The sequence below is a fragment of the Labeo rohita genome, chromosome 16 (assembly GCF_022985175.1).
Source record: "Labeo rohita strain BAU-BD-2019 chromosome 16, IGBB_LRoh.1.0, whole genome shotgun sequence".
In the NCBI taxonomy this organism is placed as follows: Eukaryota; Metazoa; Chordata; class Actinopteri; order Cypriniformes; family Cyprinidae; genus Labeo; species Labeo rohita.
The window spans coordinates 25,654,610-25,680,863 of record NC_066884.1 but is presented as its reverse complement, the minus strand read 5'-3'; the positions used below and the strand labels follow the sequence as shown (position 1 = coordinate 25,680,863).

The 26,254-nt window shown below is 35.7% G+C and overlaps 2 protein-coding genes across 2 annotated transcripts; both read right to left on the bottom strand.

Moving 5' to 3' along the window:
- On the bottom strand, positions 1-10,675 carry si:ch211-254p10.2 (solute carrier family 40 member 1). Its single transcript, XM_051132026.1, has 9 exons — positions 10,535-10,675; positions 7,854-7,957; positions 6,378-6,445; positions 6,049-6,208; positions 5,835-5,950; positions 5,525-5,651; positions 5,046-5,300; positions 2,786-3,448; positions 1-385 (listed from the first exon to the last, which is right to left on the bottom strand). Exons 2-9 carry the CDS (start codon positions 7,954-7,956, stop codon positions 126-128), a joined length of 1,752 nt encoding a protein of 583 aa, XP_050987983.1. The 5' UTR covers position 7,957; positions 10,535-10,675; the 3' UTR covers positions 1-125.
- A 766-nt stretch (positions 10,676-11,441) lies between these two features.
- Positions 11,442-25,555, bottom strand: slc6a19b (solute carrier family 6 member 19b). The gene is made up of 12 exons (XM_051132276.1): positions 25,202-25,555; positions 23,351-23,491; positions 21,952-22,089; positions 21,654-21,835; positions 20,893-21,003; positions 20,693-20,805; positions 17,815-17,943; positions 17,211-17,367; positions 15,528-15,732; positions 15,245-15,404; positions 12,974-13,136; positions 11,442-12,881 (listed from the first exon to the last, which is right to left on the bottom strand). Exons 1-12 carry the CDS (start codon positions 25,398-25,400, stop codon positions 12,630-12,632), a joined length of 1,950 nt encoding a protein of 649 aa, XP_050988233.1. The 5' UTR covers positions 25,401-25,555; the 3' UTR covers positions 11,442-12,629.
- Positions 25,556-26,254: the final 699 nt, after the last annotated feature.

Here is a 26,254-nt window from a genome sequence, read left to right as displayed (position 1 = left end):
ACTGCGCTGCTGCCAAAACCTTTTTTTTCTTCCAAAGAGATCACGGCAACAGCTTTTTTCAATATACTGAGCTGGAGTAACACGGCACAGGAATTGACATTCAACACAAGAGTAATTTGTGTTGTTTATGTGTTTGTACGTGGTTTCCTCTTGACTTTTCTGGCATACAGGAAGTACATGGTGTGTCCTGTGAAAATGAATAGGATGGAGATGATGACAAGGATGCCGAAGTGTTGTGGCTGGGGTGCAGAGATGACCATTAGGAAGTGCAGCAGATCCATCAGGTAGTTCATAGAGCTCTGGACTCCATTCACCACCCCACGCTCTGATTCACATATGGTTTCCTGCAAGATCTGAGTCACGGTCAGGTCAAAAGACCAGAGACCTGGAAAACAACAACACCTTATTTATTATTTTAGGTAACACAAAATGGTGATATCACAAGTTATAAAATAAGACACTGAGTCAGACCACATGAGATTATAGAACCAGAACTGATCTTGTCTTGTCATAAAAAGTTCAAACTATCTCATACTTTAAGAGACTGATTGTCCTGTTTTATAAGGAAAAAGTCAGAATTGCAAGATATAATTTTCAGGAAAAAAAATGTATCACAATTCCCTAATTAATTCCCAATTTTTTTCCCTCACAATTCCAAGTTTATATCTCATAATTTGAACTTTTCTTTATATCTTGCAGTTACAAGTATCTTAAGTATCTTGCAAGTGTCTTTATCTCACAATATCTTAGAATTGTGAAAAAAAAGTCAGAATTTTGAGACCAAAACATACGTTTCCATAAACATGACTTTGTTTTGCAGACAAAAGCTTACAAATATTAATATGCAATGAAACAGTTTAAGTAATGTCGGTGACTGACGAATTGGGAATCCCGCTAGAGACAACAATCTACTAGTGTAAACTAAACAAGTCAATGCACATTTGCATGTGATATTTGCACCTGACCGCCGCACCCTGCGTGGGTATAAATAAATATGGCAGTAGGTGCAATGCATAATTAGCTTTTTACTTCGGAGCCGAGCAGCGTTATTTGTTCTGTTTTACGAAGATTGATCTAGTACTGTAATGTTTCAAAAAAGAGACCGTTTTTTGGGGATAAACCTCTTTTTGTGGTTTAATGTTGGTGATGCAGCGGTGGTCACAATCTCGGCGGATTAACCAGAGTGTGACAACTGCTGCCTCACATGTCTGGGCATCAAGCACGTTGGGGGGGTATTCGTGGATGAGTCATGTACCCACTGCGGGAAGATGACCATCTCAGAGGTGCGATTGAGACTACCTCAAAAGGGGTGGAGTTCCCTCGCCTCTGCCTCTATCTAGCTCTCCTCCTGGTAAAAGCTAGGGGAAGACTATTTCAGGTAGTGAGTTGGGAGCTCTGAGGGTTACAGTGCTCTGAGGGCTTCCCCTCCGAGGAACCAACCTCCCAGGGTCCCTCACCCCTCTAGTGCTTCACAAACAGTTGAGTTGCCCAGGGAACATGCTGGACCTTCAAAATGAAGTGTACTAGCCGTATCCTTCAGTGCTCCCCCCGATGACCAGATGTCGATTGCTGCATCAGAAGGTGAGCCCACTCTCTCCAGGGATGACAAAGAGTTGCTTTAAAACTGGTCATCATTATTTAAATTCAGTTACATAAAAACAGTATCATTGTCTAGTTGGTCAAAACAGATCCAGAGATGATCTTTGCCTGGGCCGCCAGGAGGGTCAGGCTTGAGTGGAAACATCCATAGTGTCCTGAACCCTCAAGGTTGCATGATTGGTTTCTCGGGGAGGCTTCAGCGCCCCACCCCATTCCCATTCTTCCCGGAGGTACATGAGGAGATTAGAAGGTCGTGGATGGCACCTTTTACTGCCAGAAACAGACCTAGTGTCTCCTCCACTCTCACCTTTTTTCGTTCTGTTCACCCAAATTTTCAAAGAGCAGTATTCTCTATCTCTGGGTCCCTCTGGGCACCAAATGAACCAAACTACAAGTGGGAGCACACCCTGAGAGGCTGGCTAGCACTCCTTAGCCCATCTCACTAGCTCCCTCAGACAATCAGACTCGGCTATGCAATTCAGGTCAGTCTTGTGTGCGGAAACCACAGTCCTACTGGCAAAGGACTCAATAGAGTCCATCCCTCCAGCTGATATGAAGACAGGGTTCTTCAGCCTCTGCTTCATTTTACTTAAGAAAGGCAGTGGGTTATGGCCAAATCTTGGATCTGCGAGTTTTGAACCAAGTCCTTCACAAGATCCCATTCAAAATGTTAACACAGAATGCATTTTCAAATGCATCGGTCCCACAGATACAGCGATCGACCTGAAAGATGTGTACTTTCACGTCTCGATTCTCTGTCGACACAGGCCATTCCTGCGCTTTGCGTTTGAGGGCCGAGCATATCAGTACAAGGTCCTGCCCTTCGGGCTGTCCCTGTCTCCCCACGTCTTCACGAAAGTCATGGAGGTGGCCCTTGTTCCCATGAGAGAACACGGCGACTGGCTCATGCTGGCACAGTTATGAGATCAGTTGTGCAAACACAGGGACCTGGTGTGCAGTCACCTCAGCTAGTTGGGTCCTCGGGTCAAGTGGGAAAAAAACAATCTCTCCTCTGTGCAGAGGATCTATTTTCTCAAAATGGAGCTAGAAAATAAATTATTTTATGTACACTGTCTAATGACGCATTAAATTGATTAAATGTAACAGTAAATATATGTTACAAAAGATATTCATTTATCTTCTAGTTTAATTTCTATTTTTATTTAACAAACAGGCATCTACTCACCAACTCTAGCTGTAATGACTCCAAGGAACAGCAGGATGATGGAGACATAAGACTCTGGTTCAGTCCCTGCTGGTGCGTTCTCAAACAGCACAGTGTTATTGGTCCAGTGAATGGAGGAACGGTCTGGTAGCAGAGGCTGGTTGCTGCTTCCACGCAGTGGGTATCCGTGCCTCTGGTGACCTCCGGTCATCCCACCCACATCTGACGCATTCCCCATATTTAGCACACTGAGGTCCATGGGGCTACCGGGGGCAAACACAGAGCACAAACAAAGCAACAGGCAAACTAGGTGCAGAGCGCTGGAAATGACCCCAGTGTTGACCAAGCCACATGCTTTCCGCAGCTTTGTGAAAAGGACAGTACCCAAAAGCCCAGCCACAGCTGACACACCCATCAGAATGCTGAGCAGTGAGCCGCTAATGCCCTGGGTGTAGGCGTAACCGGTGGTGATGCAGTCAAAGCCCAGTACTGTGGTGTAAAGGAAGGCCAGGCCCAGGCCGGCGAGGAAAACAGGCTGTCTGTAATACGCCCTCCATCCTTCCCGACAGGTGCTGAGGAGCCCACGCAGCCGATGGAGGCACACTGGTATTCGGCTTATTTCGGGTAAATGTAGGCTGGTGCTTTCCTCTGAGATGGTAGCAGATGGACATGCTGAGGTCCTGCCTGAACAAATGAAGATAGATTGTGAATCTGAAATGTATCTGTCTGTTTGTCTGTCTATAGTTTTCGTTTGTTCATTCATTCTATCATTCGTTCCATTGTTTGTTTGCTTATCATCTATCTATCTATCTGTCTATCTATCTATTGTTTGTTAGTTTGTTCGTCTATCATTGTTTGTGCTATTGTTAAATCGTTTTTTGTTTATTTTATTGTTTGTTCTATCGCTCGTTCGCTTTATCTATCTATCCAGCTGTCATTTGTTAGTTCGTCTATCATTGTTTGTTCTATCTATTGTTAAATCGTTTTTTGTTTATTGTATCGTTTGTTCTATCGCTCGTTCACTTATCTATCTATCTATCTATCTGTCTATCTATCTATCATCTATCTATGTATCAATCTATTGTTCGTTCATTCGTTCCTCTGTCTATCATTGTTTGTTCTATCTATTGTTAAATCGTTTTTTGTTTATTGTATCGTTTGTTCTATCGCTCGTTCACTTATCTGTCTATCTATCTGTCTATCTATCTATCATCTATCTATCTATCTATGTATCAATCTATTGTTCGTTCATTCGTTCCTCTGTCTATCATTGTTTGTTCTATCTATTGTTAAATCGTTTTTTGTTTATTTTATCGTTTGTTCTATCGCTCGTTCGCTTATCTATCTATCTGTCTATCTATCTATCATCTATCTATCTATGTATCAATCTATTGTTCGTTCATTCATTCCTCTATCTATCATTGTTTGTTCTATCTATTGTTAAATCGTTTTTTGTTTATTTTATCGTTTGTTCTGTCGCTCGTTCGCTTATCTATCTATCTGTCTATCTATCTGTCTGTCTATCTATCTATCTATCTATCTATCTGTGTATCTAATGTTCATCTGTTTGTTCATTTAGCTATCGTTCTGTCTTTATCTATCTATCGATCTATCGTCATTGTTCATTGTATCTATTGTTTGTACATTTGTTCGTTCATTCTATCATTCGTTCTGTTGCTCGTTCATTTATCTATCTATTGTTCATTTGTTTGTCGTTTAGCTATGTCTGTCTGTCTACCTAACTGTCTATCTATTGTTCGTTCATTCATTCTATCATTCATTCTATCAGTCATTCTATCTATCTATCTATCAATCTATCCATAGTTCTATTTATCATTCTATTGTTCTATCGTTTTATCATTCTGTCATTCTATCTATCATTCTGTCTGTTGTTTTATTGTTCATTCTGTCCATAATGTCTATAAACATTCAAATTTTAGGCTTTTAAACCATGTGTTTTTTTTTTTAAATTAAAACAGGAGTTTGTCAATACCACATTTAAAGTTTGTCTTTTCCTTTTTTGTTAAATATTTCAGTTATATGAATGTCAGCAGTTCTGAATAGTGAATACATATTTCTAAAAAAAAAAAAAAATGTCTGTAATATGCTATATCCATGCCATCAGGTGTCAGTATAAGGCAATATATGCAATATCGACTAAAAAAATATACACCAAACTACTGAGTGCAACTTTGAATATACATTATATTTCAAACATGGGTCTAGCCGTTATACATCTGATTATTTCGACAGAGAAGTAAAGGTTTGAATCTTTTATTACCTTGTAAGCGTTTTCTTTCTCTTTTCTTCTCTAAATAGCTTTGATGTTCCATAGCTGGTGGTTTAACGGACAGCGCTGGTACGATCCGGTAGACTCTGGAGAGGAAGATGAACTCTACGAGGAGGGACACCAGATTCCATCCTAAGATGAAGCCACAGCCAACCACATTGGAGGCCAGGGTCATTACCTGACCCACCGCCAGTGGAGCCAGGATGTTGGTCACCTGATCGATCCGCCTCATTGTCGCATTCATTCCTGCATCAGGAGGTAATCAAAACTCAAAATATTTTTACAGAATATTTGTATGGGCACTGTAGTTGTAGGCTTATTACATCATTGTACTGTTAACTTAGCAACATGTTAACATCAAACTCTGCTGAAATCAGTTCAGTGTGGAGTGTGGATCTAATGGATTATAATTTTAAAACACCTATATATGATTTCCAATTCACAGATTAGCATTATGCTAATAGATTTACCTGCAAGATGACCACGGTTGTAGCCTGTGATCACAACTATCCAATCCCTCTGGATGGCAATGGTGAGAGCTGTGCTGGCGAGGTTCGCCACATCTGCCAGGACGATCACCACCGTATAACAAACCACCTTGTGTGAGTTGTGTGATGCAATAAGTTACTATGCTATGTCATAACAGCAGGAATGCTTATGATCATCAATGACTAGCCAGAGACAGAAGGCACACAATGCTACTCTGAACACATGATTGTGTTCTGAATGGGCATAGTAATGACACTTTTTAAGGGTACAAACAATGTAAGAGGCACTTACAGTTAGCCACCCATCCCAGATTTCCTCAATCCACTTTTTGTACGAGAACACCAACATGAGCACAATGCTGCAGATAGTTACTGAGATATTCTGAATGAACAGGGATGCGTGGGCCACTGTTGGGATGGATAGAGAAGAAAATAAAAAAAACAGACTTGACATCTCTCTCTTTTTTTTTTTAAACCATAAATTCACCACATAATACATCGTTCACCTTTGTTTCTTGGGTTGCGGTCAACCCAGTCTCCAATCAAAGCTCCTAATAAGAGCACGGATCCGGCCACCACCAGTCCAAAGATGCCAGTTAACAGCAGGTTATGCCCGTACAGCTCAATTAGAAAGACAGAGATGGCGAAATGCCACATGCGATCACCCTGGCACGTGAAAAGAGAAGATCGGCTCGAGATATCACACTTGACATATCACAATTCACATCTCTTGTGTGGTCCTCAAAGTAAAATTGAAAAAACCTGTAATAATGTGCCAGAAATCATGCCCTGCTTACTGACTGCCAGCATGGCAGATACGAAAGCAGCTCCTTACCCACATAGATAACGCTCCACTCACATAGATGAGGAACTTGGGGCCCTTGAGGTAGATGAGGGCTGATCCTATGAGATAAAGAGTTTTGACAGATTTATGAATAATAGACTTTAATGCCAGACAACAAGAACAAGCAGGCTCTGCAGATTCTAAGCATCTTCTAAAATTAGAAATGATTGTTTTTATAAACATTCTATAATATGCCTTGCTTTGAAAATTTACTCTCTGAAGTTATGTTTTGTTTTGTTTTCCTGTGAATCACAAAAGTAAAAAATTATAAAGATTTGTGCTGGTCGCTCCATACAATTATGATGAATAGGGACTAAGAATTTTGGTTTTGTCTCATAACTGTAAACTCAAGAACTCGATATAAAATCAACACTGAAATAAAATCAAATCACTGAGAATGTCCACTAAATATTGACTTTTCGAATTTGTGTGACCTGTTCCTTGCAAATTCTGTCAAGCAGATTGACTGTGTAGTTAAAGGAGAACTCCACTTTAAGAACAACAGTTTACAAATAATTTACTCACCCCCTTATTATCCAAGATGTTCATGTCTTTCTGTCTTCATTATGGTTTTTGAGGAAAACATTTCAGGATTTTTCTTCATATAATGGACTTCATTGGTGCCCCGATTTTGAACTTCCAAAATGTAGTTTAAATGCAGCTTCAAAGGGCTCTAAACAATCCCAGCCGAGGAAAAAGGGTCATTTGTTTTGGAAAATAAAAATTTGTTTACTTTTTAGGCACAAAAGCTCATGTAGCACAGGCTCTGGGATGTGCGTTCACGTACTATTGAATCACGTCGAAAGGTCACACGGAACGTAGGCAGAACTACAGACCCAGTGTTTACAAAGCGAACGTGCGAAGACTAAGGAAGTGCAAGTAAGTCAAACGCTGTTTACAAACAAAAAGGTACAAAGATCTCAGATGATTCTGAAGTTGCAGGAGAAAATGAGATGGAGTTTTTCGCCATACTCTACCTTTTTGAACCGGGGGTACACAGACGATGAACTTAGACGTGATTCGTAGTGTCGTGGACGCACATCCCAGAGCCTGTGCTACATGAGCTTTTGTGCTTAAAAACTATACACATTTTTATTTTTCAAAAAAATCACAGATCGTTTCACTGGATAAGACCCTTCTTCCCTCGGCTGGGATCGTTTAGAGCCCTTTGAAGCTGCATTTAAACTGCATTTTGGAAGTTCAAAATCAGGGCACCAATGAAGTCCATTATATGGAGAAAAATGAAATGTTTTCCTCAAAAACCATAATTTCTTTACAACTGAAGACAGAAAGACATGAACATCTTGATGATGAGGGGGTGAGTAAATTATTTGTAAATCATTGTTCTGGAAGTGGAGTTCTCCTTTAAATTGGAAATATGACAGATATGGAGTCCTTTAAAGTAATAAACCTGCCCTCTGTACACAAAGCAGTATGAACACTTTTGATTTAAGTGAAGAAACATACGTGATATATTCCTGGCTTTGATTACAGGTGAATCTCTGTCATTATCATTGTCAAACTCCACAGCAACACCACCACACTGGGCTCCCTCTGTTCTGAGAGACATCCTGCGTGAACAGCATGGCTGTATTAAAATTAACTCAACAGATGGCAAATGTGTAAATCGTTCAAAATACAAATTAACTGAGTTGTAAAATTCTAAAGAAAGTTTTTTTAACAATGGTTACAGGTTTGTTTGTTTTTTGTTTTTTTTTGGCATGGTTGTCATGCTCTACAATGAGGCTTACTATATACAAAGATTTGTAATGCTTTTTAAAGAAGTTTCTTCTGCTCACCAAGCCTGCATTTGTTTGATCCAAAGTACAGCAAAATGCTGAAATATTTTTACTATTTACAATAACTTAAAAATAAATTTAGAATATTTCAGCATCATTACTCCAGTCTTCAGTGTCACATGATCCTTCAGAAATCATTCTAATATTTAAAAACAGTTGAGTACATTTATTTTTCAGTATTCTTTGAATATATATATATATATATATATATATATATATATATATATATACCTTTTTTTTACTTGGGAAAGAAATTATAGAAAAAAAAAATTTATTTAGCAAGGATGCTTTAAATTGATAAAGTGATGATAAAGACATTTATATTGTTACAAAAGATTTCTGTTTCAGATAAATGCTGTTTCTCTGAACTTTATATTCATCAAAGAACCCTGAAAAATGTCTACTCAGCTGTTTTCAACATCATAATAATAATATGTTTTTTGCGCAGCAGAGTATTAGAATGATGTCTGTAGGATCACGTGACTGGAGTAATAATGCTAAAAATTCAGCTTTGAAATCACAGGAATAAATTACATTTTAAAATATATTCATATAGAAAGCGGTTATTTTAAATAGTAAAAATATTTCAGAATTGTACTGTTTTTGCTGTATTGGATCAAATAAATGCAAGCTTGGTGACAAGAGAAAAATCACAACTATCACAAACTATCACATCTAATAAATACTATGCACATAATACAATACTAAATACAAAATGTTACCATTATCATAATACCATAATGCCGTGAATTTGTTTATTTAGCATGTTTTTCAATTATTACACACTACCATTTAAAACTTTGAGGTCTGTAAGATTATTAATATTTTTTAGAAGCAATTATTTAAGTAAAAACTGTAATATTGAAAAAATATATATTTGAATATATTTTAAAAAAAGTAATGTATTCCTGTGATGCAGAGCTTAATTTCAGCATCATTATTCCCGTCTTCAGTGTCTCATGATCCTTCAGAAATCATTTTAATATGCTGATTTGGTGCTTAAGAAACCATTTAATTTATTATTAATGTTGAAAACTTTGCTTAATGACACTTTTTCAGGATTCTCTGATGAATGACGAAAAAAGGATATTCAAAAGAACAATGTTTATTTGAAATACAAATCTTTTAGAACATTATAAATGTCTTTACTGTCATTTTTGACCAATTTAATGCATTCTTGCTGAATATATCTAGTTAATAATTTCCAAGAATCCTACTTTTGAACATTAGTGTATGTAATTAAACAACAAATGAATGAGATATAAAAAAATAAATGATTGATTACTTAAATGTACTATGATGTTTTATAGTCTAAGACTAGTATTGAAAATGATTTTTGGAATTTATTCATTTATTCCTGTGATGTAAAGCTGAATTTTAAGCATCATTACTCCGGTCTTCAGTGTCACATGGTCATTCAGAAATTATTCTAATAGGCTAATTTATTTTATTTATTTATTTATTTTTTTTGGAACCTGTGAGACTTTTTTCAGGATTCTTGATAAATAAAATGTTAAAATGAACGATATTTATTTAAAATAGAAAACTTTTGTACCAATATACTCTACCTTTCAACAGTTTAAATTCAGTACATTTTTTCTTTCTTTCTTTCTTTCTTTAAAGAAATTAATTTTATTCGGCAAGGATGTGTTCAGTTGATAAAAAGTGATAGTAAAGACTTATATTGTTAGAAAATATTTTTATTTTGAATAAATGCTGTTCTTTTTAATTTTTTTGTGTAACAAAAAATCCTGAAGAAAGTATCACGGGGTCCAAAAAAATATTAAGCAGCGCAGCTGTTTTCAACACTGATAATAAATCAGCATATTAGAATGATTTCTGAAACACTTTGTGAACTTGAAGACTGGAGTAATGGCTGATAAAACCTCAGCTTTGTATCACAGAAATAAATTGTATTTTAAAGTATTTTAATATAAAAACGTTTATTTTAAATTGCAATAATATTTCATGATAATATTTTTCTCTAAAAAAAAAAAAATAAAACAAAAATAAGAGACTTCAAAACATAAAAAAATCTTACTGCTCCCAGACTTTTGAACGGCATTATATATTATCAACATTTGAGAAAAAGTTGAGCAATTTTTGAAAATGAGTCAAAGAGCGTCTTGAGCTTCAACCAAACCAAGAACATCTGACCATCACCTGACAAGTGTTACAAATACAAATCATCATTTTGCCCCGTAACATTTCTTAGTTAGGGTTTTAATTTTCTGTTAATCAGTTTTGAAATAAATTTGAATTTCCAGACTTTCAGTGTTACCTCAGCCTTTCAAACTCCACTGTACACACAATATTCAAATACTAAAGCCAAAAAAAGACAAAAATCACCTGATATTTGGCTCCTCCTTTGAGTCCTCCTCGCTACGAGCGCTTGCTGTGTCTCAAGGTTGTGCTATCCATGTGTCCCAGGTAAGGATGCTTCCATGCAGGCCTAAATTCCAGCATTCGTACTGTGAGGGGCTTGATAACATCACAGTGCATGAGGGCACCATTGTATGAAACTGCCAGAAAAGCAGAACGAGTCACAGGCTGACAAAGGCAGCCAGCATATTCCACAGCACGTGACAGCAAAGGGGGGACAATGTCACCGTTCACCCCCCACACCACACACCACAAAAAAAAAAAAAAGACCACCCTGTCACTCAAATCTCACACACGCTCATATAGTAATAAAACTCTCAACATACTTATTTAGCGTAGTGATGTTTGCATTTAGATATGTTTGTTGTCTATTATTATTATATCAAAACGTTTTATGGCTGTCAAACACAATGTGTTCAAATGTTTATTATATAATGGGCATCCAATCAATTCAAGATATTTGCATGCAGCAGATTAATCGCGATTAATCGCAAACAAAATAAAGTTTGCCTAATAAATGTGTGTGTACTGTGTGTAATTATTATGTATGTATAAATGCAAATTAATGTATATATTTAAGACTAATATGTACACAATATTTTTATCTATAAGTTATATAAAAATAAATGCATATACTTGTAAATATTTCTTATATACATGAACGTGTTTGTATTTATATACGTAATAATTACACGCAGTACACACACATTTATTAGGCAAACTCAAACGTTTATTTTGTATGCGATTAATCGTTTGACAGGCCTATGGACAATAAATTCTTCAGTCATTTTAATATTTTTTGTGTGTCTGTATATGTGTGTTTGTGTTATAGTCTTTCTTTATTGATGGACAAAAGAAGAACATTCATTTCAACTTATAAATAACAAGTGGATTTATTGACCCGGATGTTTCATGAAAAAGGGAACTTACAGCCTGCTACCCTTTTGACCACCAAAAATAAATGTGTAGATCAAATCTTAAAAAATACAGTTCAGTCATAATTCATAATTAAATGCCATTATTAGTTACAAAAATAAATACATTTATCTATAAATTAAAAACAAGCCTTTGCCATATGCCATTACCAAATATGACACAGAATTCTCTTATTATTTTCTCTTATATTACTCACAATTATATTTCACTAACATATTGAGCAATTTAATATTTTTTATATATATATAAACATTTCAGCAGATCCTTATTCAAATCTTAATTTATCCATACACTGCTAGTAAAGCTGGATCCACTATGACATTTTGGCTAATAGAGGTATATTTTTAAAGGGTTACTCCACCCCTAAATAAAAATTTTGTCATTAATCACTTATCCCCATGTCGTTCCAAACCCGTAAAAGCTTTGTTCGTCTTCGGAACATTTAAGATATTTTGTATGAAAACCGGGAGGATTTTGACTGTCAGGTAATTACCACTGTCAAGACCCCAGAAAGTAAGAAGCATCGTCAAAATAGTCCGTCTGCCATCAGTGGTTCAGTCTGAATTTTATGAAGCGACGAGAATACGCGTTTGTGACTTTAACCGCTAATGCCTGACGTTCTACTGTAGCCGTCTACTACGGGAGAACGGCTGGATTGCTGTAGTCTTTACAACGTGACAGATTAGGTAGATAGATGTTATGTTTTATAGTTTATTCCACTGTAATTCCATCAGTATACGATTCTACCGTTAGTCTTTCATTTAATCTGCTGAATCGTTTAATTGTTGAATAAAGTCTTTGAATAAAATTATGGTTGGACCACTGATGGCAGATGGACTATTTTGACGACGTCTTTCATACTTTTCTGGGTCTCGATAGTCAATGGGACGGTTTCAAACCTCCCGGTTTTCATTCAAAATATCTTAAATTGTGTTCCAAATACGAACGAAGCTTTTAAGGGTTTGGAACGACATGGGGGTAAGTTATTAATGACAACATTTTCATTTTCAAGGGGTGGAGTAACCCTTTAAGGACAATGTCAAAAAATAATAGCAATATTCCAGCAATTCTGGAAAAGGCATTTAACCTTTGAATGTATGTGTCAGCCAGAGCTTTAAATTGGATCTCATGTGTAGAACTTTTGATCTGATTTCTCTGACTTTTGTGTCTTTAGTTCTTCATCCTGCATATGAACTTTATAAGATACAGAATTGATTTCTTTGACTGAGGCGCTGGGATGTTTCTTGCAGCAGTATTCCCGTATGGCTCTGAAAACAGCAGTGCCGGGTACAGCCAAACTAGGGATCCCAGCCAGGAAAAAGATTATTAAATATATCCATGATGGATATGGCTTCTTCTCAAGAGTTGGGAAGTTTTCCTATAAATGAGAACATCATTTAATTAATTCCAAATGAGTTACGGTAACAAGAATCAGTTTATGTTAAAAAACTGATTAAAATTGTAGATCACCGATTCAGGATCCCAGGCAATGTAGAAGATTTCCTTAGTGACTGTGGTGGAAAAGTAGAAGACGAAGATGGCTAACATGATGATGGGACTAATGAATCTCCATGTGGCCTGCCAGAAGATGTTAGGTTTGTGTCCAATCATAAATATCAGGTCTTCATTGAATCTGTTCATAACAATACATAACATAATTAAATCAAAGGCTTTATCTAACCAATAAAATCAAACGCATTGTCTAGTTACTGTGAAAACAACCATGAACTGCTGATACATGATTAAACTGTTCTACTTGAATCAATTTATCCTCTTTAGTCCATCTATGGCCTACAACCAATCCTAATCATACTTGTTTTGTAAGATGTAAAAGGATAGTTCACCAAAAAATGAAAATACCATATTATTTCCTCACCCTCAAGCCATCCTAGTGTTTTTGACTTTCTTATTTCAGAAGATTACTATCAGGGTTGAATTTAGAAATGTTTTAACTTCTAGCTCTTCCCAGCGTTATAATGGCAGTAAATGGGTGGTGAGATTTTAAAGAAAAATTAAGTGCGACCATCAATCATAAAAGTACTCCACATGGCTCAAAAGGGTTAATAAAGGCCTTCTGAAGTGAACTGATGTGTTTGTGTGAGAAAAAGTTTCATATTTATAACTTTATAAATCACAATCTCTAGCTTCCACTAACTGCTGTACGCATTCACGAGAGAGTGGTGTTTTTCTGTACAAATCCTTGTTTTGTTTTTCTAATTTGTGACGTTTTTTTTTTTTTTTTTGCTCCCTTTCCATTGTGTTTCCATGTTTGCCTAAGTCCGATGTCATAAGCTGGAATGCCACTCTCTCGAGAATGTGTGTACGAGAAGCTACAGATTACGGTTTATAAAGTTTTAAATATGGATATTTTCCTTACACAAACACATTAAATTCAGAAGATCTTTATCAACCCCCCCCAGAGCCTTGTGGAGCACTTTTTATGATGGATGGATGCACTTTATTGGACATTAAAATTTCAACAGCCATTCACTGCCATTATAAAGCTTGGAAGAGCCAGGACATTTTTTTAGTATAACTCTGATTGTATTCATCTTATAGAAGAAAGTCATATACGCCTAGGATGGCTTGAGGGTGAGTAAATCATGGGATGATTTTCATTTTTGGCTGAACAATCTCTTCCAAAGTACAGCTCAACAAAAAAATGAAAATCTAAAAATTTACTCTCAGGCAATTCAAGATGTAGATGAGTTGGTTTTTTCATCAAAACAGATTTAGAGAAATATAGCATTACATCACTTGCTCACTAATAGATACTCTGCAGTGAATGGGTGCCATCAGAATTAGAGCCGAAACACCTAATAAAAACTTTGCAATAAATCACAAGTAATCCACATGACTCCAGTCCATCGATTAATGTCTTGTGAAGCAAAATGCTGTTTATAAATACGAATCCTCTTTAGGTGAGCGAGTGATGTAACGCTAAATTTCTCCAAATCTGTTTTTGATGAAGAAACAAACTCATCTACATCTTGGATAGCCTGAGAGTAAATTTTCAGCAATTTTTTGAGTGAACTATTTCTTTAAATACCATTTAAAGGTGAAATCCTTTTCTAGAACAAAAAAATTACAGATAATGCACTCACCCCGTTGTCATCCGAGATGTTCATGCCTTTCTTTTTTTCAGTCATAAAGAAACGATGTTATTTGAGGCAAACATTTCAGGAAGTATCTCCATATAGTGGACTTCTATGGTGCCCGCAAGTTTGAACGTCCAAAACGCAGTTTAAATGCATCTTCAAAGGGCTCTAAACAATCCCAGCCAAGGAAGAAGGGTCTTATCTAGCAAAACGGTCTGTCATATTCTAAAAAATAAAAAAAATATATACTTTTTAACCTCAAATGCTTGTCTTGTCTAGCTCTGCCATGCATATGCATGCGTTTTTATACCTACCCTTACTGTATTGACCCGGATTACAGAGTATGCATGCACGTTGCAGAGCTAGACAAGACGAGTATTTAGTCTCTTATTCCTTGGCTGGAATTGTTTAGAGCCCTTTGAAGCTGCATTTAAACTGCATTTTGGATGTTCAAACTCACAGGCACCATAGAAGTCCACTATATGGAGATAATTCCTGAAATGTTTTCCTCAAAAACCATAATTTCTTTACGACGGCAGAAAGAAAGGGATGAACGTCTTAGATGACAACGGGGTGAGCACATTATCTGTACATTTTTGTTCTGGATGTGAACTTCTCCTGCTGAGCGTAGGCTCCAACCTACCTGTCTATCCCATAGACATACACAACTCCAATCATCTCAGAGAAAGCAATGACGAGGAGAGGAATCGAGCCAGCAAAGGTGTCAAACAAGGCTAGCCAGTAGTTCCCTGAGCCCTGTACAAATATCAGCCCAACCAGGCAGCACACCAAGCACGTTATCCCTGTTGTGCACAAGTCAGAAATTTGAAATACTTATGAAACAATATCATCACTTGGATGGAGGCATGTAAAATCTGCACAAATTCTTTACATTATGATAGTCACAAAGTAAGTCTACTTTATACCTGAAATGACCTCTTTAGGCCAGCTTTTGGGAAAGACCTTCAGGTCCTGCAGGGGAACTAGAACACCCTCAATGTTGCCAAACATGGAGGACAGGCCGAGACAGAAGAGCATGATGAAGAACAAAACGGACCAGAGCGGAGACAGTGGCATCTTGGTGATTGCCTCAGTGAACACAATGAAGGCCAGACCTGTTCCTTCTACACCCTGTGAAAGTGTGAAATTACTGGTTTATTTCAGTCCCTCAATGCTGCATTAACACTTGAATGCATGGTTATTACATAATCGGGTCTTTAGCGACCCGGACCTATATATATACCACGGATGGATCTCTAACTGCTGCAATATAATAGTCTCCTGATATTTTAAAAACAATTAGAAAAGAATAAAATAAAGCACATTTTTGTTACCTATTGAAACTTAGAAGGCTTCAATTTGGTGATTTTAACATCACTGTCATCGTCAGAGTGCATTTAGACATATGGGTCATTCTATAATTGTGGGTACAACTCATGTCCGTTAAACATATTTTCATCAATATAAAGCCCCGATGCTTAATTTTCTAGTACACAATTATATTTTTCCCAATCACACTACTATACGTTAAAAAAGGCAGTATCTTTTGTTCAAAAATGATGTTCATATCACATACGACCCTGGTATTCAGCTGTCCGATTTTGTAAAGTTGCTCATTCTACTCTGCATTTAAGCATGAAAATGACCTCAAATATAAACTAATTTCATAGTTTTGCCTTCAGTTAGATTAGGTTATCAAGACATTTGGGTGTGCACTTCAAAAATATAAGTGTTTACTGTGATATAACTTGTTTTATGTGTGTTCGAAAAACCACTGTCAACTAAGTTACCCCTAAAAAGAAATGGTTTGTGCCATATTTCCTCTAGAAACACATGGATGAAACTCTAGATGTTATGTTTTCTCTTTTTTTCTTCTAATATTGGTTAAACTAGCAAACCTGTGTCAAGAGTGGATTAATTGACTGTCAACAGTGTTACATAAGTATTGTTGCTGCAAAGACAGTTTAACTAAAACTTATCTTTTGTTTATAAAAAAATATCTCTAAACATACCACACGCTCAGTAGTTCTAGACTTCCATGTTGAGTATAGGCCCAAAACATTAAAAATGTCAACTAAGTTACCGGTCAACTGTGTTACCCAGTAAAGGTAACATGGTGGACAGCAGCAAACATAGATGGTATTTTATGCAGATATTTCTACAGATCACCTTTACTTATATAGCACTTTATACAATATAGATTGTTTCAAAGCAGTTATGTAAAGTCATGTTTGGGTTTTTGGGAAACAGGAAAACTTTTTTCTTCACATTGTCAAATTCTAAATGAACAGTTCAGATGCAAAACCCCCTCGGTCAAAAATGAGATTATTATACTGAGTGAATGCTCTCAACACATATTATAGATCCATCAAATACTTTTACTCAGCCCAATCAGAAGTACTGGTACTTACATAGAAGGCTACATCGGAGCCTGATAAAAATGCATTTTTTAAAGAAAGACGTCAGATGGATTTAGAGGCTTTCGCATCTGAACTCTTCAAATGTACCCCTAATTTTAGAATCATATAAATATCTGCACCAATATGTTCGTTTTGGAAGAACCTGTAATTGGAATTAAAAAAATGGTATCACCCATCCCTCTACTGTACCTCACTGAGGAAGCTGTTTAGATCACAGGTCTTGAGAGCGAGGCTGCTGATGATATCAGGGCTTGTAGTATTAAGACTGTGAAGAACCTCTTGATAGTTGCTCTCAGTGATGTTTCCATCTGGCAGATCAAATGTGTTCAGAAGAGTCAAGATGTTCCTAGAACAAAGTTAAGATAAGAGTTTAAATGTAACACTATTTTAATTTTTTAACAATAGTTAATGGCTTATTTATATTTACAAATATTTATAAATGTATAAATCTTTAAGAAATATTACTATGTAATAATGTTAAAAATATATATTAGGTAATTCGTTAATATTAATTTATAAACCTTTCGTGTTAAAATGTAACATTTGTTTGTGTGGAAATAACATAACATTAACAAATGCTGTAAAGTATTGTATTAACTTTTCCATTAAACATGACATAAAACCACAGTGCCAAGTGATACCAAAATAATCTTTTGATAAGATGTCCTTTCAAATAACAACAACTGAATCACTCAAATGAGCTGCACGTGTATCCTTATCTGTGGAATTGTCATGAATCACTTTTTCCTAAGGCAGGTCACATGATAATATTGTGACACTGCCAAACACTTACCCACTTATACAGTCATCAAATCTCTCTGTAGCTCTGAAACCAATGATGCTGTAGATGACAGTGGCAGCGTAGATTGAGGTAAAGGCATTAATGATGGAAATGATTACTGCATCTTGCTCGCAGTTATTGCTGATGGAAAAAGAAAGAACAATTACTCTGTTAATCATTGAGGTATTTGCAGTGAACGTGAGGTGGGATTTTCTCTTGTTCTTGAAAATGAAGATAAGAATAAACATCTTATGATGTGTGCACAAAATTTTAATAGCCATTCACTGCCATTATAAAGCTCGGAAGAGCCATGACATAATAATATAATAATATAATATAACTCTGATAGTATTCGTCTGAAAGAAGAAAGTCATATACACCTATACTGAGGGTGAGTATGTTAAATCATGGGGTAATTTTCCGTTTTAAAGTGAATATTCTCATTGCGTTATAGCTCTAAATTACTTGAGGGATGTTTTTCGTGTCAATAAGTTCCTTGCTGATTGGCTTGCGTGACAACGGGTCATGCAAAATTCCCGCTAAAGTTGAAATGTCTCAACTTGTGTGGAATACGCAATACATTTGCATCGCCCGGCACAAATTTGCGTCTATTCGTGACGTTGACTTTGTATGTAACCTACTCGTGCGAGTAATTACATTGGCTAATTGGCATTATGATGCATGCACACCAAACGCCAAGCAAATATTCTCATTGCGTCATTGCTTTAGATTACTCACGGGATGTTTTTGTGTAACTTGCATTAATAAAATCATCGCGTAATGCTTTCCTCAATTTTTGATACAACCAGATGTGTCAAACTGGACCTGGTAATAAGTTATTAGCTGATTGACTTGAATGCTTCATGCATATTTTCCACTAAAGTTAAAATTTTTCAACTTGTAAGGAAGATGTGATATCACGTGTTCGTGGAATTTATGTTGCCCGGCATAAATTTGCATCTATATACACACCATTATGCTACGTGCACACCGTGTTATTGCTCTAGATTACTTGTGGGATATTTTTCATGTCACATGCACCAGTAAAATCATTGCGTAATGCTTTCCTCCATTTTCTGATACAACCGTACTGTCAAAACTAGACATGTCAATGCCTTTTTCACCGATTGGCTTGCGCGATAATGCGTCATGCAAATTTTCCACTTAAGTTGAAAATTTTTAACTTGTGTGAAAGATGCGATATTGCGCATTTGGGGCATTCACGTCGCAAATTTGCATCTATTTGCGTTTTTGCATTGACTCTGTATGTAATCTACTCGCGTGAATAATTAAATACGTTTTTGGTGTGCAAGTAAAGTGAATATTCTCATCGTGTCATTGCTCTAGATTACTCTCGGCATGCTTTTTGTGTAACTCGCGTGAATAAAATCCTCGCGTAATGCTTTCCTCTATTTTTTTGATACAACTGGATGTGTCAAACTGGACGTGTCAAAAAGTTCTTGGCTGATTGGCTTGTGCAACAGTGTGTCAGGCTAATTTTCCACTCCGGTTGACATTTTTTAACTTGTGAGGAAGATGCGATATAGCGTTTTCGCGGCATACTGGGTAAATACAGGGCAGAACACATTATTTCGGCATCTGATTAGTCTTGATCAACAACAACGTTTCATTCATTGCCGAAATATGTTGTAACAAGTTTTTTTGTTGTTATTGTTTTTGTTTAATCTTGACAACAACAACTAATGATCATGCAGCGAATTGGAAAGGCATTGGTCCGTTAGATTATTTTAAAACCTCAAATAGCCTTCAATTTATAGGTTATAACTGCATCTGTGTTGGATGTAGACTGGTGAAGATTTATTTTAATGCGGATTCCAACCTCTAGCGTTAACCTATATAAGTGTGCTATATTTTTGGCACATATTTAAGTGTGTTTGCGGATATTAATGCGCACACATGGCAGGGAGGCGCCCGCGCCACAACTTGCATTTTTCCTGATAATGAAACAACTTAAAATCAGTTTGAAGCTTATTTTATGTAAACTCATAATATCAACAAAACGTTGTGCTTTTGTAAAACTGGAGTGAACTGGAGTTGAATAATGGCTTAAACAAAGGACTAGTTAACAAAAAAAGATGAGAAAAGAATACATTTTATGAGAATTTATATTTTTGTCTGCGAATGTCACGTTCTTAACGCTGGAATTGCCCATATTTTCATACTCATTTTAGTACTCATTTATTAGTTTTTATATTACAAAATATTGTTTCATTATAATGTCTTTGTTAAATAATGAGAGAACTTGTGAGTTTAAACTTAAAGACATTTTATTAATTTGTCCAGTATTTATAGTATCATTGTTTTGGCTAAATCGTGGCAGGTTTTATTTATTCGTTTCTTGTTTAATAAGGGTAACGAAACTTTTTCTTTACAGTCGAGAATGAATTAAAAAATGTTCAACAATTTCTTAATTCGGGCATGTCATGCAGGAGTAGCCTGTAGTTCTCTTAGGACAAATAACAAAGTACGTCCGTGACGTAGAAATTTTAACGTTTACTGTAGGAATTATTAAATGTAAATTTCAAACATTTGTATTTGTAACAAATATTAAGTAATGTGACACTGCATATCCGCAGATGCTGCTGCGGGACGTGTCAATGTTCTGACACAATGTTGCTGACTGGCTTGCGCGACAACGCGTCATGCAAATTTTCCATTGGAGTTGAAATTTTTCAACTTGTGCAGAAGACGTGTCGCCCAATTTGCATCATTCGCATCGCCCAGCACAATTTGCATCTAATTGCGTCTTTGCATTGACTGTGTATGTAATGTTTTCTCTCTAATAATTAAATTAGCTTTTGCTGTGCACACACCATTAGAGACAAATATGTTATTTTCCACCACAATAAAAGGCTATACATGAACTTACTGCACAGAGTTGTAGCTGGAGAAGGAGATGAGACCTCCAAAAGCCAGAGAAAATGAATAAAACACTTGTGCACCTGCATCCAACCATGTGGTTGGGTTTGCTAACTCGTTTATCTGCAAGCAAACACACAATTTTTGTGTTTTATGAGTACTGAAGGTGTTAAAACTTTTGTTATGAATCTATTTGATTTTGACACTCACATCTGGAGTGAAGAGGAACTTAATGCCGTCAACAGATCCTTTCAGAGTCAGCCCTCTGATCAGGAAGATCGTAAGAACTACATATGGCAATGTAGACGTCACATAAACAGCCTAGAAAAAAGGAGAGGAAATCAAACGTAATTACATGTTAACATCATATCTAATAAAAATCTGATGACAAATACCTTGGGCAAGGTCGAGTTCAAACTTTAAGTTTTGTGGCTCTTGATTTGGAGATAAACACTTGGACATTCTGAAATTATGATCCTTTTTATTGCAACAGTTAAAACTAAACTGTCTGCTTAGTTGTTCACAGGAGTTATAAAGCTGTAAATCTGCTCTGTCCTGGACTTTTTTACAGCCGTGTGTTCTAACAGTACACCACTGTGATCTTTATTCTTTATATCAAAATTAATTTGTAGCATTCTTACGAAATAAAATTATATAACCTTTGACAACTGTATTGAGTACTGATTTACTAGTAGACCTGTTACTTGAGCATTAATGATGATAGATTAGTACAAGGTTTCCAAAACTTTTTTGTCAGTTAGATGTAAAATAAAATAAAATAATTCCTTGTATATTTGCTATCAACATATTAAATAATTATATACTGAATATATAGAGAATAATATGGGAAACTGGATTAGCAAATGAACAAAAACTATGAATGTGACATTACTCGCAAATATAGTGTAAATCTGCTTCAGATTCTGAAATATTCTTGTTTTCCATCAGTGCTGTTATTAGAGCAGCTCTACCTTTCCGGTCGTCTCTATTCCGCGGATGCAGCAGACGTACAGCACTCCCCAGGCTGAGATGAGACTAAGTACCAACCACCACTGCAGACCTCCCGTCTCATCTATGACCGGTGAGGTGTTCAGAGTCTCACGATACCAGAAATAATCCACAGGTGAGCTCCTCTCACACTCGGAAACGAGTCCTGCCAATAATAAACAACAGTCATTGGCTCCAAAGAAGTGAAATTTGAACAAAATACATGTAGTAGCATTTTGAAAAACATTCAGAATGTAGTTCCTCCTCAGAGTGCTCATATACCTGTCCTGTTGTCGTTGACCGGACACTGGCTCCAAGGCAAAGGCTCCTGAAAGGAGTTGAAGAAGTACCACATAACCAAGGCTATGATGGTATTATAGTACAGGCTGACCAGAAAGGACACAAACATAGATGCAATACCTGAAACAGAAGAGGAAGTAACCTGCTTAGAACATGGATACATTTGCTTACCACGCCTGCATTTATTTGATCCAAAATACAGCAAAGACAGCAATATTGTGAAATATTTTTACTATTTAAAATAACTGCCAAAGAAACCTGAAAAAATTCTACTCAGCTGTTTTCAACATAATAATAATAATAATAATAATAATAATAATAATAATAATAAATGTCCTTAGAGCAGCAAATTAGAATATTAGAATGATTTCAGAAAGATCATGTGACTGGAGTAATGATGCCAAAAATTCAGCTTTGAAATCACAGAAATAAATTACATTTTAAAATATATTCATATAAAATATAAGTTATTTTAAATAGTAAAAGTATTACATAAAAAAGTATTTTTTCTCTACTTTGGATCAAATAAATGCAGGCTTGGTGAAGAAGACACTTCTTTAAAACATAAAAAATCGTACTGTTCAAAAACTTTTGACTGGTAGTGTAATTTTTTGCCATTTACAGAATGAGGCCGAATATTTTGACATTTTTTTTTTTAAATATTCAAGTGATGTTTGGGGTTGGTAAGATTTTTGAATGCCTTCGATTTAGATTTTTGAATACTTTTAAATATTCAATTAATTCAAAAATCCATTAATCAAAATCAGCAATGTCTTTACAATTAAAAAAAATATTTTCTACTTTTTTAACATTTTAAAATGCAGTTTATTATTGTGATGGCAAAGCTGAATTTTCAGCTTGGGCTAAGTGGGTTGAAGGTCCAAATTGCCATTTCAACGTAGCTTCAAAGTGCTCTACATGATCCCAACCGAGGAATAAGGGTCTTATTTAGTGAAACAATCATTTTCTATTAAAAAGAAAATTATTTTATATACCTTTTAACCACAAATGCTCATCTTGCACTAGCTCAACCTCATGCACTACGAAATCACGCATACGTAAATGTGCAAAGAAAGTCAAACGCCCTTTACAAAAAAGGTAAAACAACACTATTTGATGACTTTAAAGTGCTGATCGCCATTGAAGTCCACTATATGGAGAAAAATCCTGGAGTGTTTTCCTTAAAACCTTAATTTCTTTTCGACTGAAGAAAGACATGAACATCTTGGATGACATGGGGGTGAGTAAATGATCAGGATTTTTTATTCTGGAAGTGAACTAATCCTTTGATGTGTTTTTGTCTTTTAAAAAAACTTTCGAACCCATCTACAATTTTTATTATTTGTATTATATTTAATATAATATTTAATATTTCGCTTACCAACTCCTAGCATGTAGGGGTTGATACTTCTCCACACACCGACACTTCCTTTCCTTATCCGCTGACCGATGGCAAACTCCAGATGGAGGAGAGGGATTCCCTCGAAAACCAGCAGGATTAGGAAGGGAATCATGAAGGCCCCTGAAAGAAAAGAAGTATTATTTTCATTCAGCATGTAATATGTCATTGATGCTTGTGGGTTTTGTGTCATAATCTTACATATAATCTATAAATACAATTACAAATACATTTATCATTCTGTTAAAGTCAATGGGGACCATCAACTGCATATTCTTCAAAATACTTAAAAGGAGCAAAGTCATTTCTCCAACAGATGCTATTGTCAGCCATTTTCATGGCAGTTGAGTTAATGGTTGGCTGAGACGCTGTGACCCTTGAGGAGTTCTCACTTGAAGTGATCATACCACGCTGTCTAGTTAACCTTGAGCTGAGGTCCATGGTAAAAAAGTTACGTACGTTTATTGCTCTTATGTAAACCTGTGAAAATTAATATAAGGCGTTAAGCACCAAAGGTTTTTGATAGCATCTCATAAAAGTAAATCTCTTACACAAATTCATAAAGTAATCAAAGTTTATAACCATATCAAACAATAGAGAAACATGGTCACTATAGTTATTGTTACTACTATAAAGCCATTATAAGATGAATGCAGAAGCTCTTTTAAAGCCTTGAGAATCTTAATTATTTTATTTCTATTGCAATAACAACTTCAGTAACTTTAGTAGTATTTTAAAAGCTCTAGTAGCATTATAATAGTGTAACTTTTACAAGGTGTACATTTGTTGCTGTTTTAAATAATTGTTTGCATTATTGAAGTGTATATATATATATATATATTTAAATTACCTTTTTTCTTTGTTTACTTAACATATTAGATGTCTCATATTTCATCTATTGGTACAAAAATTGTATTAAAAAAAGAAAAAAAAGTGTATTAGGAGCAAAATTTTTGGTCATGGTGAAAAATGCAATTGAGAGACATAATTTGTGTAAAAATTGATGTGAGTAATTTTGAAATAGTTTGAGCCTATCTCAGTTTTTGTTTTAAAATATATTTTTGATTGATTCATTTTCGATTATTACGATGAAATTTTATATAGTTGCAGATTTAACTTCTGAATCTGGAAAAAGGTTGAAATAATAGAATTTGCATTAAAAAAAACATTTCAAAAGTAGAAAACTAATTGACAAAAACATGATAAAAGTTTCCCATAACATTGTGAGTTTATCAAAAGAAGTTGAAATCTGGTAGTTTTAACTAGATATATTGGTATAAATTTTTTTTGAAAATGAATTTTGAGATGGCAATAATAAATGTTAATTTTGCCTGATATGTTTAGCTAGATATGCTGGAAAAATAAAATAAAGATTTGTGGAAAAAGTATTGCATTATGCTTACAAACAAAAAACACAGATACAAAATAGATACAAACATGTAAAATATAAATAAAAAAATCATTAAATGTGACCTTATATTTAGTATGCACTCCATTAAAGCCATTTATTATACATTTAATTTAATTTAATTAATTTTGTATACACTGTAAACAACAGGGATTATTGGAGATATATATATATATATATATATATATATATATATCTAAAATCTGCAAAATTACAGAAAAAAGTACTGGCAGTTCATTACTGGGACTTTATCCATTAATTTATGAACATTTCTGTTAACTATAAAAAACAACGCAATGCAATTTAAAATTCAAAATACAGGTAAAACACCTGTAAAAATAAATACAGAAAATGACATATTGGTCCAGCTCTAATCTGAACTGAAAAATGGTTCAATCACAGACCCACCACAATTCAGCACTCACCTCCTCCATGGCTCTGGCACAGGTAAGGGAAGCGCCAGACGTTGCCCAAACCCACACAGAATCCCACGCAGGTCAGCATATACTGGGCTTTGTTGTCCCACTTGGGTCTGTCTCCAGCCTCCTCCACCTCTAGTCGTTCCAGCGCATCATGGTTCAGGACCCTGTCATCCAGGCCTGGGTTTGGCAGCTTCAGCTTCATGATCTCCTGGGCTCCCTGGGGCCTCACTTGTGGTCAGCAGTGGGTATGTGTGGGTGAATCTCTGATGGTGTTGACAGCAGGAAGCTTTGGGAGATGAAGACTCTCTGAGTAGATGCAGTGAATATATGTAGTGAACTTTGGCATCATCCCACCAGGCCAGTGAGTCACGGAGCGTCTCGAAGATGGGGGAAATGTCCTGTCAGCTGAATAATGTGAAAAGAAGGGCTGAGGCTGTGCATGGCAAATAATTAATGTCTTATCAGAGATTGAGAATCCGATTACATGTACATGGCTCCGCATACCCACTCGTGTGGTTAATAACTAAAGATTACAATCTTTACGACACTTTCTAGTTAAGTCAATACCCTTCAGTGTCAAAGATCCTTAACAGTCCCATGAGCATTTTACAGACAATATAATTATTCAGCACATACAATCTAGTTTTCACTGAGTCATTCAAAAGAGCGCACTTGATAAGGGATGATGTTTTTGCGATTATTTTCTCTGATTCATGTTTGAAAACTGATTGTTTTATCAAAAGCACTTGCAATCTGTGATCATCAGCAACTTTCAGATCATTTTTTTTCTTAGTCGGGTATATAGAAATGAAGGAGGGATGACAACTGTTCTTAAGTTTGTGGTGAGTTAGCATTTTAGAATGCTAAAATGTTTATACTGATTTCCATCAAGGTATTCAGTGTGTAAAGGTCAACAGAAGAACACGCGCTTCATGATTCCATCCTGTTTTACTGCAAAGATAAAGAGTGAAGGACAAATGAAAAACATACTCTAAGAAAAGTCTGTAAAATGAGGGGTTCAAAGTACAGTGTTAATATGAAGGAAATTTCTATACA